Here is a 17,027-nt window from a genome sequence, read left to right as displayed (position 1 = left end):
AAATCTCTTAGTTTATTAAAGACAAAGGTAAAAAATAATGTATAGACAACTGCAGAAGAGTAAACACCTGTTATAGTGGATTAGCTGATCTAGTGAGGAAAAAAAATGACCAGAAGTGGAAGCTAAAATAAAAACAGAGTATGTAATCTCTTTTATTTATTTATTTCCAACTGAAATATATAATAAATTATACTATTATCACTGGCATACTTTAAAACTGGGACAGTACATATGAGCCATAAATTTGTGATCTAGATACAGTGTCAGTCAGTGAAACTGATGGCCAGTATTAGGCAGAGGGACAAACTGTATCAATATAGAAGTCTCTTCTATTATTAAGATGAATCAATTGCTTCAACAAGTATAGTCCTCTAGCACCAGAATGAAAACAGCAGCACAACGTGAAGTGAGACACATCTGGTAAAGAACAACAGAACTGATGAAATATTCTTGAAGTACTAGAACTTCTGTTAATAAAGCAAAAAACCCTAAGTTTGCTGCACTCTACCATCTACTTCTGTGTAACGCTGCTTTCAATGGGTTTATTTATACTATTCCACAGGAAAGACAAAAGTGGTTATGCTAACAAAACCTTCGATATAACTCAATCACAATAATTACCAATAAAGCAATATATTTCTCCCTATGTCCTGTCTTTTCACACGTATCAAGTGGGTTATTCCCAAGCTACACCTATTTCATGCATCAAGGAAGGGTTTAGAAACATACGAGTAAGTAGACCTGTATCATGCATAAAGTGGAGCAGGTGAAATTTTTTTTATATCTATAATGCACTCAATATATCTAACACACACACAATGACATAAGGTAAATGCACCAAGCACAAATGATACCTGCTTTTCTCCAAGCTGAATCAATTACAAGCAGAAGAATACTTCCTAACTGCAAATATTTTCATTTTCTCTAGGATAAGAACATTGAAAAATAAGATGTTTTTGTTAAAAACAAGGACGAAAAATTTTCAGACACAGATTAATTCCTTCAAATACTCCCAACCAAGAATGTGATTTATCTTCATTAAATACCATATGAAAAATATTTTCTTAAAATAGCAAACATTCTATAAAACTATTTGAGGTTGCAAGCAAGAAATGTAAACAGCTTATACTACTCAGCCATCAAAACACAAAAGATTCTGTTTTACAGGAACTGCTGTATTTAGGACAACCAGCAAGATTTCTCCTTAGTCCAAGTAAGCAAAATTCAAGCTTTCTGAGGATTGAGCACAGGTATTCTACAGAAGCTGATCTGGAATGATTCTTTTTCATAAATTGTTTAGAAGAATAGCACTTGTACTCTAGAAAGAGTAACTTTGGGGGTAGAGAGCTCTCTGTGACGTCTGTGCTCCATTACTCCCATAGCAATACCATGATTTATTTCTTCATTTCAGAGTCTTAGCTCTGATAAAGAAGTCTGATAACAGTCCTTGAAGAGCCATTCACTCGTCTGCTCATCTCAAATTTGTGTGATCACAAATTTGACCTGAACCCATTTTATTTTGGCCATATTTCCACTCTGTGTTAACAAAGCCTTACACTGCAAGGTTAGAACACAAAAAACAGTACTGTTTTCTTGGATTATTTTAAAATGAGTGTTCTACGGATGTTTATGAGCTATGTCTAGAACAACACTGATTCTCATGCAGAATTTGCCCATGCTGACATCACCCACAAAAAAAATTAATATAACTGTGTTTTTATATGAATTCTAATCAGAAAAACTTTGCTTTCCTGCAGCACCATGCATTATTCCTACTTATAGCAACTGGGGAAAAAGCTAACATATTTGTGAGGCACGTAGAAGGAAGCAATATCCAGCCTTTTCAAGTTTTCAGGTCTTTTACTTGTCTAAGATTTTTCAGATTTAAATAGCTAGCCTCTCATTATTCTCCTGACTATTTCAAATTCCTGATTTGAAACTCCATCCAAATTATTCAGTAAACCTACATTTATTATAAGTGCACATTTACACCTAGTAACTGGTGTACTGTGTTTCTTAGGGAAGGGTAGTGTCAGGGTTGGGGTGGGTTTTTTCACTTTTAAAGGTAAACCCTGCAACACTGGATAGAAACACAAGAAAACTTCAGACTCATTCTACTGTCCACAAATACAGACTCAGCTGCAATGCTAGTGCTTCACTGTTCCCACAGCAATGCCATGCTTTATTTCTTCATTTTAGAGCCATTGCCTGTAGAGCCTAAACCTTACACTGACTCCTTACTTCCCTTTAACAAGTACTTGTAGAAAAGCCTCCTCTTCTTCAGGCTACTGTTGCTTCATAGGAAAACATGGCTTAAATTTTTCTGATAAACGGGATGTTGAAGGGATTGATCACACAGCCACATCTCCCACAGCTTAACATTTAAGTGCATAACTAAAATGCTTCAGCGAGACTACCAATTACTGCAGTTATGTTACTACTGCACAGAACTGCTCAACACCAAACTGAGCTATGAGATTCCAGAAGCCATTTTTAGCCTAGGGCGCTATGCCAAAAATAACCTTTTCAGTTCTCTAGGAAGCCAAATGTATGAAGATATGAAAACTGGCAGAAGGACTACAGCACTTCTTGCCAAAATACTGGGTTTTGGAGGGGGGTTTAGTTGTTTTGTTGTGTTGGTGGGTTTTTTGTGTGTGTGTGTGTGGTGTTATTTTTTGTTTGTTTTGTGGGGGGATTTGTTTTTGGGGGAGGGGCTAGGGGGTGTGGGTTTGGGGGGAATTTTTGGGTTTGTTTGTTTGATTTGTGGGTTTTTTTGTTGTTTGTTTGAGTTTTTTTGTGTAAAGTTAATATTTAACTGCTTGCAAATCCAGAGTGGTATTCTTTTATAGAAAGACTATTTCTGAGTTGTATCTGTGTGTTTGTGCCAGATGCTCCTAGATTGTGAGTTTCTGCACTGTGTTAATACGTTTAAAACCACTCCCAGGACTTAAGACCATAATGGAAGCTTCAAGGTTTAAGTCTTTACTACTGTCACAATATCTTCCAGAACAAGTCTTTAATTCAAATGCCTGAACATCTATCTATTCTTGAAGATAACATACACTGTCTTGATTGAGAAATTAAAAAAAAAAAAAAAAGAAAAAGAAAAAAGCCAGAGAACCAATGCTGGATCCCTTTCACAGTTTTGTCTTTGATCTGTTCCAAGATCTGGATTAAGCCATTCAAAATACCTGATTCTCAGTTTTTCCAATCTGTACAACCAGGGATAACCTGCATCATTGTAGAACAACGAAGTAACCCACTGAGCAACACTTGCAAGGTAATTTTTAACAGAAACATAGAACAAGGTCTATGCTAGGAACAACTAAAAGTAGAAATCTTGAAGCCATTATATTAATGACTTAAAGACTTAAGCTCTTAAAGTCATTACATTAACAATCAATATAATTACATAAAAAGGCTTTCAAAACAAGAAATTCAAAAGACTACTTTCTCTACCCATAGCAGTTCCTGACTGTTTGGTTGAGTGCCAAAGCTACAAACAGCACATTTCAACATAGCAGTACCATCATACAAAAGAGTGTCTCATGGTCTATACCATCATAGTGTCTGTCTTATCTCTAAATTCCCTTACAAAAATTTTAGCTAATTGAAGTTACTGGTTATTTTAAATTATTTTATATTTTCATTCAAATTATTAAATCCACACCACCTTCATGAAAGACTTTCTTTTAACAGTCTGGCAGATCATATTCACTTTTTATGCTGAATGTCAGTAAGCATATGGGGAAAAAAAAAAAAAAAAAGAGCAGTTCCAAAATTGGGGAAGAAATTTGCCAATTTTTTAAAAAGAAAAACAAGCAATTTTAGATTCAGCAGCCTCTTTCATCGCCACCCCCAAAAAAATAGCAAATGGAAAACATCCATTATAATAAAACTACAATTCAGTAAAGCAGTCTTGGTTTCTGCACATTGTGACTAAGAAACTACATCATCTGCTCATGAGAGATGAAAAAAATAACCAAGAACTACATGCAATGACAAAGCATGTTAACGTTGTATACAATGTAGGAGGAACTGTACTGATAGGTCTCAAAATAAGACAAAGCATGGACACATAAAACATTTCAGATTGGTGGCACAAGGATATTCTTGGTCATACATCCTACCAAGCAGGGGAAAATACCATGTCTAGTAAATCACGCAAGTGACAGGACATGTGTGAGTGAGGAAAAAAACAAGTCACTAACACAAAGCAATCTGAACTGGCTGGTAAAAGGAACACAAGCAAGGAGTAGGCATTCAGCCAGGCTGGAATTCAAATCTTGGAACATGGATCACAGGAAGAACTTACCGAGTAGTGAAACGACACTGTACAAAGCGGAAGGCAAAAGGACAATTTTCTTGAACTGGGATGAACTCAAAAAACAACAAACAACCAACCAAACAAAAAACCTTAGCAACATCACATAAAAGGAGCATGGGAACCCAGGTTTAAGTTTCTCTCCTTAATCAGTCACAGCTGTGTTTAATAACCAGGGCAACCTCACCCTGCCCCAACTGCTGAGAAGGCTCCTTTCAGCTTTGACCAGACATCCCATTCCAGAAATCTTCATAACTGTCTGCATTTTTAATTATATAACATACGAATGACACTATGCTCTTTCTCATTCCCCTTCGAATAGACAGACTGCTTTGTTGCTAGTACACTTGCCCTGCCTTAACAAGACTGAATTCAGCTAGGCCTCGCTATTATCCAAATAAAGTAACATAACAGCAGCAATGGTACAACCTGTCAGTAGTTCAATAATCCCTATTTCTCCTATCATTAAATTTTTAAACAGTTAAAAGTTCAAACAGTTTTATAAAAAGTCAATAATAATTTTGTTTAGTAATGTCACTATCTTTAAGATGTGACACAAGGTTCTTATTATAAATGAATTATTGCATGTTTGGTATCTTGCCTTACTTCTGTAAACCTTATCCAAGGGCGTATTCTGCTTCACTTCTTTCCTTGGATTAATCTCTGATTTAATTTTCTCTTCTCTTCCTACCCCACTTCTTGCCCATTTTACAAAACTTCTCCATTGGTTTCAGTGATTTATCTTTGCACACACATTTTATGCATGTTTATTTCTGTTTACCAAACAACAAATCCAATGTCTTATTCATGTTTTTCTCTTCACAGTTAAATGTGGACGGCTTTTTATTTCTCATCTAATTTAATTATTTTTTTGCCTTTTGCCCATCTAATATGATGTTAGAAAGAAGTGATGTCACTGCGAGTAACACAACCAAAGATGCAGACTTCAGAAGTTAAAAAACCCTCAGGTCTGTATACAGACGATAAATGAAAGTGTCATTTGCAGTTTCTGTGCTACTTTTGAAATGTACTATTTTATAATATAAACCAGTATTATAGTAGTATTTTAATATTCTTTACAGTATAAAGAAATCAAGTCACATGCTATGTTTAAATGTAATTCCAAGATGTACTTTGCTGAATTTTGTTTAATTCAAAAAATTATTTGTCCTAAATCCTCTACACAGATATTAATGCCAGCTGTTCCAGCAATGTCTCCTTCTACCAGAAAGAAGTATTTATTGGGCTGCAATAGTAGAAAACACTTAACTAGTCTATATAGACAAATTCAAAACCTAAGAATTAAATCTGTTACCAGTCTTACATTTTAAATCACCACAGTCTTGAAAGGAAATAGAAGTATTACAATTACTGCACTTTGCACCAAGGAATAAAATCTCCTACAGACTGGGATAAGAGACGCAAGACTGTTATTGTTATTTCTATTTTTAAATAGTTAGGAGGTTTACAGACATTATGTTTTCTGCACCATACATGGAAAAAAGGGATAAAAAGCTGGCCAGCAGGACACTCTTAGTGAAAAGACACTGCAGAGAAAGCATTAGAATTGCATAAATTAACTCCTCCCACAAGGACACATCTATGCACAAATTTAGCAGAAAGTAATTATTCCTTCAGAAGTTTAACTCCTCAGTACCCTTCCAAAGAACTACTCTGATGTGTGTATTATATATTTATGTGTCCATTATACAAACAATATTGTCAGCAGAGAACAGTCAGAAGTCAGGAGATGTAACACCCATTTCCACCTTTGACAGCAATCTGCATGCTGAACACAGGGGTTACATTTCTGGCTCTTTCAGTTTTACACACAGGAGAACAATAAATGGGTGTTTTCCTAATTCTGGTCTCAACAGAACAAGTTAAGGACACCTCTGTTTGAGAAGTGCCACTTAAATTATTTAAATCATATTGATTTTAACTCTGAATTAGCAATCTAGCCAGCTCAGGGAAGTTCACAAATCTAGAAGATGCGTACTAACAGCAAGAATACAGCATGCAGAATGATGAACAATCCGTCTGTGGCCTGGAGAAGTTACTCAACCTTCCTAGAATGGTCATTCTGATATGCAAAACATCAGGCTCCATCTTAGTTGCTCTTGTAACTCTGTAAGCAGCAAAAATGTCACTGGCTTTTCCTTCTTCACGCAAACAGGTGCTAAGCTTTCCAAATTTAAATCCAACAGTTAATATTTTAAACTATGAATTTGAAACTATTATTTGTAGCATAAAGTCAATAAATGTCATTGACATTAGATTCAAGTAATTTTCTCCATGTTTACCTAACTCTCTATTCACAAAATTCTAATTATCATTATTGACATAATTAGCATTTTTCCTCAGTTTTACAGATATCAGAAAAGTATCCCAAGCCTTTTAATACTTTCAACCAAGAATATACAGCTCACTGCCCTGCTTAAATTCCTTTCCCTTCTTTCCACTACTTCATATATTTTTGCTCAGTAGTTCAGAAATTTTTACTCTTTATGACACTTCTGCCTTTAGTAGTATCTTTTTAATACTATCTTCTTTTTATAAATTTTCTTCTTCAAACCTGTATTACATTGGCATTCACCCCATTCCTCTTCCAACCCACAGTTCTACTGGGCAAATATTCATTCTACTTTGTCATAGCTGATTCTGCCCCAGCCTCACAAAGTATTTACTGTTTTCAAAACTCTGCATATAGTAACTGTATTAAGACCCATGCAGTCTCTCCTGTTATACCGATGCCTAAACCAAGATGTCTTTTGTGATGATGACACAATAGAAACAGATCGGGGAAGGATTAAAAGAAGGCTCACAAAGAATATAGGGATAATTTGGCTTCTACCTCCCACAAGGTCTGTAATCGCATGCGAGTGGATCTCCAAAACTTTGTTTGTCTAGAAGCATTTGAAAAGGAATCTGTAGCACCTTAACTACCATAACAGCAAGTCAGTCTCTTCCAAGCAGGTTGGCCAAGGATGCACAAAGGGGCAGTATTTCTACAAAAGCAATCAGGTTTTATTCATTTACTTGCACAGCATGTCCAAACATGGCTTTGGCAATTCTACGTAGAGCTGTTTATAAAACAGCCATCCTAAACTGAAAGTTAGCTTTAAGGGTAAAGATTCAATACACAGCAGTACCTACTCCTGCTGAAATTGTGGAGTTTCACCTTTCCTCCTATCATATGATTTTTAGGCTGTCATCTCTCCTGCCTCTTAGTCCTTGCACAAGTTCTGAAGCTTTTCTACCAAGCAAGCTAGTCCAAAAGAAAAAACAAACAAAAATACAAGGGAAAGAGACACACACAGAGTCAGTGGTAGAAAGCCATTAATCTGTTCAAGCCACATTCTGAAAGAGAAACCAGGCAATTGAGTAGTGCTAATTTGTTTCATGGCAACAAAAGGGCACTCCAAGCTAATTCACTTTGGTTTGTGTTGAGAAGAGTCTAACAGCACCTGCAAAGTCACTGACTACTTTTCAGCTATAGGGGTATAAATCTCCAAACAAAAGATGTAACTCTCAAAAGCACAAGTGACTAAACTCTACAGCAAAAGAACTAATAGACTCTTTTCAATGGGAGTCAATAGCCTTGAGGTTTTCTAAGATCCATAAGCAGTGATGCACTCAGGCTTTGGAAAGCAAGAACCAATGGTTTAAATGGTATTCTGCAGTTATAAGTTCCTACACACAACCATGCTTCTACAAAAACTCTTTTAGTTTGATAAAGCTCCTTCATGAAGCACTGCTTGAGTAAAAATCAGTAACTAGAATATGTTGACAGAGATATCCAGACAGATCCCATGATCAGGTAGTGTTGGAAACCGTTAAATACACAATAATGTTATATATACTGCTGGATACATAATAATGAACACAAAATTGATTTATCTTCATTTTTCAGCCTTCAGAGCTATATCCCATAAGCTTTGGCTGCAGGGTAATATTTCATTCATTAGTGATAATAAACATATTTACTCTCTCTTCCAGTCCTGATACAGTTATTATTTGTGTAAGAAACAGAATAAGTTAAGTTAGAAATCTTCAAATAAACACAGGAAGGCTGTAGGAAGGGACTGACTTTTGAACATGAAGAAGAAATAGAGTTCTCTTCTTTTGTTTTGCTTTATAAAGACTTCTTTTAATTGATATGAGTCTAGATAAAATAAGCAAAATTAATGTCTCTCAAAAGCCTCATCAGAAAAAAAACCACAATTTAATCAAAATATTAATTCTAGATGATGAATTATTAAAAGCAGCAATAACCAAAGAGAATTCTTAAAAAGGACAGAGGCATATAAAATCTCCTTTTTTTCCCTAGTGACCAAATAACAACCAAATTCTAAACAAGAGTCCATTTGGTGGTCATATTTGATATTGAAAGCATGCCATAGCACAAACAAACTAGTCTGTATGTGTGACATCCTTCCCAGTACAACCAGCATTTAGAATAGGTGGAACCAACTGCACCTTTACTGCTGTAATTAGGAGAATTCTCAGAAGCAAAGGAAGAATTACATTAATAAAGGAGCTGGAGAAAATAAGTGAGAATAAATTATGGCAATCTAATATGCATAAAATTATAGAATGGTCTGGGTAGTAAGGAACCTTTAAATGTCATCTAGTTCAATCCTACTCCAAGAAGCAGGGATATCTTAGACTAGATTAAGTTGCTCAGAGCCCTATTTTAAGTTATTTAATTTTGAAAAAATGGGAAATCAGATATGATGATAATGATGATATTATTATTATTATTAGCAAAGAGGAATGAAAGGAACATATTTCACCTGAACCAGTATCAATCCCCATAGTAATACTGAGATGTTTTAATCACTTTGAAAACAAATGCACAGTGATACAGTCTAAACAACTATTTCAAAGATGCTGCCAATCTAAGGTGTCTTCAACACAGCACTGCCAGGAAAGCACAGGCCACTTAGAAACATTTTTAAAAACAGCAGGTAGGAGTTCTTTTCTTGAGTGAGCATTCTAAAGCTCAAAAAATAAAAATATATTCCTTCCAAAATTTCATACTGTCCAAACTAGGAATCAAATACTTCAATTTGTAATTATTTTCTAACAGTGTAGCATATGATTAAAAAATGTACTGCTTCTCTCCCATGTCATTACCAGCAGCAGCAAGTAATCCTTCCTTGTGTGACTAACTCGGTCAGCAGAAATGGATGAAGAAGGTATTCACCAGAAGAGGTTCAGAGGACCTGCCTTCAGAAATACAAGCAAAGCCTACAGAGAGAGGTTGATGTGATACAGGCAGCCACAGTTACACATTTAAGTGACATCTTTGGGGCCTTTTCTTCCTCTTTTATAAAGGAACATGCTTCCAGCATTCCCAGCAGTTTGGAGGAATGTAATTGCATGCTATTACTTAAGAACTATGTGATTACTGTGCCACTGACTTCTGCATAACCCAGCCTGTAATAAAAGTGATAAGAATAGTGTTTATTGTTTTTGAAATGGTTTTTGCAATGCATCCATACTGATGTGGTTTAAAACGTCTGACTAAGCTCAAGACACTTTACATAGAGGTTTTGTTTTCTTCTAACAGTACAGAACAACATGAAAACTCCCTCCTGTGTGCAGAGATGCAGCCCGAAAGTTCCATCTGGCCAGGCAGAACTTTCAAAGACTGTGAAAGAAATGTCCTATCATGTCTCTGTAAGAGAGATGTATTTAATGCAAAGAAAAGTCACAGAAGAAAAAGCATAACAAGAAGCTGCACAAATAGAAAGTGATAAGTACAGTTAAGCCTCTGCAGTTACTACAGAATGTAACTGCAATAAGAGCTAGGAAAGTCAAACGATCCAGTCCCAGCTGTTAAAGGCAAACAAACTGTCCCTTTCATAACTGCATCAATTGCTAGAGGAAATCTGACTTTTAACTTCAAGGAAAAAAAAATGCATGAACAGAGAATTTAAAGTTTAACACTTCTTTCTTCCTCAGACCTATATAAAGCACTCAGAACCTTTCCTCACAACAAGCTTGATAATATTTTATTTGAGAGTAGCTGTAGACCATTACTTTCTGAATCCAAAAATATTTTCAGTCTCTGATACTAAACCACTCTCAAGATACAGATATGGTTTCAGTTTTCTGGAAATTCCCTGCCCTTCAGACTTCTAAATTCAACCCCACAAACAAAAACAAAACCAAACAAAACTTTAACAATGAAAGGCTACCCCTACCCCAAAACCCAAAGTTTCCGGGCTTGAGAGACATGTCAGCACATCACATTCAAAACTATAAGTCACTCACTGCACAGACATATTCCAAGCAGTACAAGAAAGTACTGGGTTTATACCATGCACATTTCTGGAGAGGAAGAAAGAGAGAAAATTCCCATCAAGAGTTTGCCCCAAGAGCTTCAGTAATCTGGGCTTAAGCCAAGCATCTCTTCTGTTTATATATTTTAGTTATGCAATGTAACAAGTGAAAAGAAACATGGACTTTTTTTTAAAATATATCAACACACGACTTAACTCCCAAGGCAAACAATTCCCATTCAACAGTTATAACTCACTGTTACAAACAAAAACATTAAGTAACTACAGATTAACACATGGTTCTTCTAAGGAGGGACAACAAAAAAAGGGCTGCTGTTGTCACAAGATTGAGACACGGGCTGCTCTACGCTGCTGTTTATACCAAATAAAAAGAGAATAGAAACACAATTCTAGATTTAATTTCACACTGAATGTCTTCCAGGTAAACTCCGACAAAAGCACATTAATGTTTGAAAGACTACTTTTTTTCCTAGAAAAATTAGTAGAACAAGAAAGTATGTAACAAGCAGGTACTACCCACACATACCACACACAGCTCATGCTTGTCCAGCACATACTTACACAACACATAAATACTAACATACCACAAATCAAACAATTTTCTTCCCCCATACATAATTTTGTTTTCCAACAGTTTGGATCAATATAAGATCAAACCAAACAAGCTAAATTTCTGGATTTCCAAACTATTTATCTCGTATCATGGCATGTCTTTGCTAGACTACAACTTTAAAAAAGCAATGAGATAAAACGTCTTGCTTGGGAAGACAAGCTCAAAGTCATTCTTCTAAACACATTCAGTTCCACCACCATGCTCCCCTTTCACATCTGTTACTGAATCAACTAACTGTTACCACAGCAGCTCACGCTATCAATTCAAGGTAGTTTCATACATCAGGTTTCATTCATACTTCTCTTTTATTGGTAGGATGATACAGGTGTTCACACAGACCAATGTGAAATACACTCAGCAACAGCAACCAAGTGACAAAGCTAAATGACAATTGCATATGACACCTACCACACATCTGGGACATATACTCTGTTCTTCATACCTGGGACAGACACAAGCATGCAGTCAGCACATATGTCTCCACATAAAGGAAGGCCTAAATACCCTCATGTGCAGGAGTAGTCAAGAATTGCGATTCATGTTATCACGTGTTTGCATGCAGGTATAGCACCTGCTGTTTTGTGGGACAAGAACAAGTGACTACACGTCTCCTCCTCTGCTGTTACAACACAATTATCTTCAGCAGGCAAATGGGGACACAAAAGGGCATGCGGAGGCAGCACACTAAAGATCTTAGGAGTACTCTAAAATATTCTTCTAATGCGGGTTTGTACTATTCTGCCTCCTCACATGTAAAGAACAGATTAGGTTCCAAGCCCTGGCATAAACAGGGGCAGGAAAACAGGTATGACCCTTTGAGCAGTGTCTGTCTGCTTAGGTGAGAAATAAGTGTGCCTTTTTCCACGTTGGAAGGAAAGTGTTAGGGCAAGGTAAACACAGACTGGATGGATACACCTCATGTCACCACTCCTGCCTGCAGATTTATGTAATGATGGTGTCCCCCACTGCAGAATATGTACAGTGCCTGTGAAGACTGCAATTTCTCCTCATATTTGCCTTGGAAGATAGCACTGCATAGAGCTGGTGCTTGTGGCTACATGACTGTAAGGACTCAAGGGTGGATGTGAACCCCAGAGCTGAACAAGTGTCATTAGTGAAAGGCAGCATGCTCTCTGGGGTAGCTGCAGAGAAACGTGTTCCTATGGACATGTCTCCACCTATGGCATGCAAACAGGTGACATGTCCGGAGGCACATGAGTATCTTAATGTGGTTACATGCTCCGTGCCTGGCGGGTCCACCCACGAGCAGCAGGGCAGAAGAGGCAGGTATCCACCTTGGCACGTATATGTATTCCTCCCGCAGCTGAATCAAAGGTGGGCCGACAGCCACCGCAAACCTCAGCAGTCAGGGAAGGGTGGCACAGAGACGCACATTCCCCAGAGGGAGAGACAGACAGGTGCGAGCAAGAATTCCTCACACACATATACAGACATTCCCCCAGTGTGCCACGGGAGAGCCAGCCCTGCCTCACCAAATGCAGAGCTGGGGGGGATGGAGAGCAGCGTGCGGAGATCCAGCCATATGCGAGCAAACACCTACCTCATACACCAAGGCGGGGGGGGAATAAAGAAAGCACAGGGTCCGCGGAGGGACGGGGGTGCGCTCGGTTTCCGCGTGGGGATGGGCCCGGGGGAGGGCGAACGAAAGAGTGGGGAGTGGGTGCTCGCCTCTCAGGGAGCCTGGGGGGCACCAATGCCCGAGGGGGCGGGGAGGGGCGTCCCCGGCGATTAAACCACCGTCCGTCTCCCCTCTCCTCCCGCCCCGGCAGAGCCCGGCGCCGGCCGCCCCCTCCCTGCGCCCCCGGCCCTTCGCCCGGGCTCACCTGCCCGCACCGTGTCCGAGAGGTCGTGGCTGAGGGCGGCGGCGCTGCGCGGGAACTCCTTCAGCTTCCTGCCGCTCAGGTTGAGCCCCCCGGAGTGCGCCGCCTCCTCCAGCGCCCGCTCCAGACCGCGGTTCAGCGGCGCCTGCAGACCCAGCGCCCCGCTGCCGCCGCCGCCGCCGCCCACCCCACCCGCCGCCGCCAGAGCAGAGGCGGGGAAGGGCTGCGACTCGCCTCCCAGCGTCGCCATCTTTCCCTCGCCGCCGGGGGTACCCGAGAGGGCCGCCCGACCTGCCTGCCTGCCTCCCTCCCTGTCTCCCTCCTCCTCCTCCTCCTCCTCCCGCTCGCGGTGGCGGGGGCGCGCGGCACGGGCGAGGCGCGCCCACTGCGCATGCTCCGCCCCTCCCGGCACCGCGCCCCGGGGCCGTGCGCGGGGCGGGGCGGCGCCCTCTAGCGGCCGCCTCTGCCTCTGGAAGTGCGGGAGGAGAGGCGGTGGGAGCGGGGCTTCTGCTTTGGCTTTGTGTCACAACATTCCCTTGTACAGCCAGCCCCGGAGGCCTGCCCACCGCCTACTCGGGCTCTTTCTCCCGGCACCCACCGGAGCTGTCCCGCCGCAGGGTTCAGGGGCTGGATGGGCGGCGATCCGCGGCTGGGCGGTGTGAAACCGCAGGCAGCGCGCTGGGGAGCGGCATTCCTCTTTTGGAAGTTGAAAGCTGCAGTGGCTGTTGCCACCGAGCGAGACCCGGGGGAACATCTGCCCTGGAGAAGGGCTTTCTGTGGCTTGCCTCTCCCGCAGGGGCTGGTTCACACCTGTGTGTGGCTCCCGGGCACAGCCTGCCCGGGAGAGACCCTCGAAGGTGTGAGCTGTAGTGACAGACCAAGACCAGGAACTGCAATCCGTTCAGTTTTCAATGGGATAAGCATTCTGAGGGGGCGAAGGCGCTGGGTTTGGTTCATTTCCCCCTCCCTCTCTGCAGCTTTGCAAAGCTGAGCCCAGGAGTGGGAGAGGAGCGAGGCCGCCGGTTCCCACAGGGTTTACAGAGTTCAAAGCTAAAAAAGGACTAGTACGTCATCACCCATGACCTGTGTTTTACAGACCATTACATTTCACTCAGTTACCCTCTGTTGTGATCGATGGCTGACGTTAAACCAAAGCTCCAGGAAGTTCAACCTCTGAGTGCTACAGGGACAAGTAAGACCAAACTGCCATAAGGAAATAACCCTAAGCTTCTGAAGAACGAGAGACATCATAGTGAGATTAGCAGTTACAACCAGAAACAGCACTGGGAGACAAAGGTGTTAAGAAAAAGGGAGAAAGGATGTTAGAGGTGAACCTTTTCACATAAAGGTATCATAACATCCATTAAAAACTTGGTATTTATATTTAGATGTGCTCTCTATCAACATTTTTCATTTAAGTTTTATATGCGTAGCATCACTGCAGAAGTGTTGAAGTGTTTTTAAAGAGATGCCTTACATTAAGGTAGAAGGGGGTAAAAGGGAGTTATTTTAATCTAAGTAAATACCTTTTACTACATCTTTACTGCTACCTTTTTACTACACCTAAAATACAAGCCTTGAGCATAAACTCCAGTGCAAATTCCCCTTAACTAAAGTTGCCAGTTTTCCATTTTTGAGGCAGATACTTCAGGTTTTGGCATGACTGATTCAATGTGCTACCTGCTCAAGAAAATTTTGGATACACCAGAGAACAATTCTTGACACCATTCCTTGCAACAGCCCCTAAATCAACAGTTACCACCACAGCAGTTGTGCCCAGATATCACACTGCTTTTGACAAAGCCTGTTGGTGGGTTATTAAGATAGTATTTCCCACAAATTTCCACTAGTGACAGCATGTTTTGGTTTTAAAAATGCTTAATTTCAGCATGTTTTGATTTTTAAAATGCTTAATTTCAGCTTGTGTGCAACCTCTGTGTTGCTGCTGGAAAGCTTGAAAAAATAGATAAATAGCTCAATCTTCTCAGCAATTTAAAGAAATGTAGGTTCCCCCTTATAGCAATGCAAGGACAGCCAACAATAATCAGGGATCAAATTTGTTTTAAACTGCTTTTTTATCCGAGCTGCTGAGGTGCAATGCAGGCATGACCTGTGCTTATCAGATACTGTGTTGAAATTTCTGGAAGTAACACTGTGAAGGCTGTTATGTTATCATAACAGAGAAAAAAAATTACATAGCAGTGAAGCTGTATATTGCCTTCACTTTCTCTCTTCTCTGCCTGAGCATTGTGCCAGAACTAACTCTGTTCCTATAGATACAAAGGATTAGCAACTTGAAGCACTACAGAAAAAGAAAAGACCAATCGCACCAGCACTGGTTTCCTATCTATGTGAATGTATATAGAAGGTCATATATTGCCTTTGGTCAGATCACTAAGTGGGCATATCCTGCCACAGCATCTAAGCCAAGCTAGTGGCAAGCTGTAACTGCAAGCAGCCCTTCAATTCCTTTGCTCCACCTACATCATCTCCCCAGTTCCTATGTGACTTCGATGAAACCTATAGCGGCCTAAAAGTTAAGTGTAGAAGGAAAAGAAAACCATGGATAGTCTTCGGCAAACAGATATGAGTGTAATAGAGGAGAGAAGGAATGCAGAAGGAAGGCTTATGGGTGGTATAAGAAGGAAAAGTTTCAGAGATGACTATTCTGCATTGGGTCACACATAATATCTCTGACAAGAAAAATCCTGTCAAAAATATACAGAAAGTACCATAGCTAAGGGAAACATGAGCCTTAGAGTCTCAGAGTGAATTTCTGTCACTCGAAATTGGCAGAAAAGAGGCAAATAACAAGGTACACATGGCTTCTGAAGTGACGAGGGCTTATGTGCGGGGAGCTGGGTGCCTCACAAGGTAGCATGTGACCTCAGTGTGGGTACCTGTCCTTTTCTAGACATGGGACTTTCACAGCGTGGAGCAGGAGAACCTCACTTTACTTCAACATACAGATGTTCACCTCATGCTTCGTGTGTTCTAAGATAATGCTGAAGAAGCAAGAGCATGAAGCAGCTCATACACAGTCAGGGTACAGCAAGGCTTTCTTCATGTGAATATCCCAGGTGGACGAGCTGTCCGTTGTGGAGACAGAAACAACACACCCACACTAAGTCAAATGTCAAAGAGAAAGTGGGTGTCATTCAACTTTCAAGGCTACCTCCATTTGCTGCCACACAAAACAACAGCCACAGCTCAAGCGGCATTAGACACTCTTGGTAGCATGACCATAATAACATCACCAGGACAAGGAAAATCATTAGATAAGTCTCAAGAGAAGAAGAATGCAGACTGAAGCCTCAGGTGGCACAGAATAAAAGATGCTCCTTTCAATTAAAGCACAGACTCCTGACCCTGCTCACAGCATTCCTAGCATGAGCAGTTCATAGCAGACACACCAGGAGAATGACTAACCTACACAGAGCAGACAATGAAAGGTGGGGAAGCTAAATAAGGAAACAGCACAGAAAAATCCATCTATATAGCGCCTGCCTTACAGAATACTCAGGAAAGGGGAAAAAAGCACGGGGAAAGAAGAGAACAATTAATTGATAGGAATCAGGAGAGATAGGGAAGCTATCAGGAGATATCAGGAGAAATATACTGAGCAGGAGCTCAGAACGTAGGTAAGTAGTCACTGCTCAGAAGACACACAGGATTCATCTTTATATATATTCAAGCTGGCTCACTATATAACAGGACAGAATTATTTAATTGCTACAGAAAAAGAAGCACTACTTCATCCCGGTGACTGGGACAAGCATTGGTAACTTGGGAAAGCATCTCCCTTGCTGTGTCCTGAGACCTAGCAGGTAGGCAGGCTCAAAACACATACTGAGTGATAGTTGGTGAGCGTCAACTGCCACAGGATCGATCCCAAATGGCACCGCATACACTAGGCTTGTTGGGAAGGTTCATTGTCA

The 17,027-nt window shown here is 40.4% G+C and overlaps 1 protein-coding gene across 9 annotated transcripts in view; it reads right to left on the bottom strand.

Annotated features, from left to right (window-relative positions):
• LRCH1 (leucine rich repeats and calponin homology domain containing 1) overlaps positions 1-13,375 on the bottom strand; it is a 113,046-nt gene extending 99,671 nt beyond the window's left edge. For 8 of the 9 annotated variants that reach the window (XR_007631120.1, XR_007631121.1, XR_007631123.1 and 5 more), the window contains exon 1: positions 13,093-13,375. Coding sequence is in view for 4 of the 9 variants with exons in the window: in XM_050334056.1 (XP_050190013.1) it covers positions 13,093-13,339 (247 nt within the window). In the remaining 5 variants the exon portion in view is untranslated. Of the gene's footprint in view, positions 1-1,879; positions 1,884-13,092 lie in introns of those variants that run through there. The other variant, XR_007631124.1, reaches the window with a different exon arrangement.
• Between the last annotated feature and the right edge of the window lie 3,652 nt (positions 13,376-17,027).

The sequence above is a fragment of the Myiozetetes cayanensis genome, unplaced genomic scaffold, assembly GCF_022539395.1.
Source record: "Myiozetetes cayanensis isolate MyiCay16 unplaced genomic scaffold, myiCay2020 scf5-8, whole genome shotgun sequence".
In the NCBI taxonomy this organism is placed as follows: Eukaryota; Metazoa; Chordata; class Aves; order Passeriformes; family Tyrannidae; genus Myiozetetes; species Myiozetetes cayanensis.
This window is presented reverse-complemented; position numbering and strand designations above follow the sequence as displayed.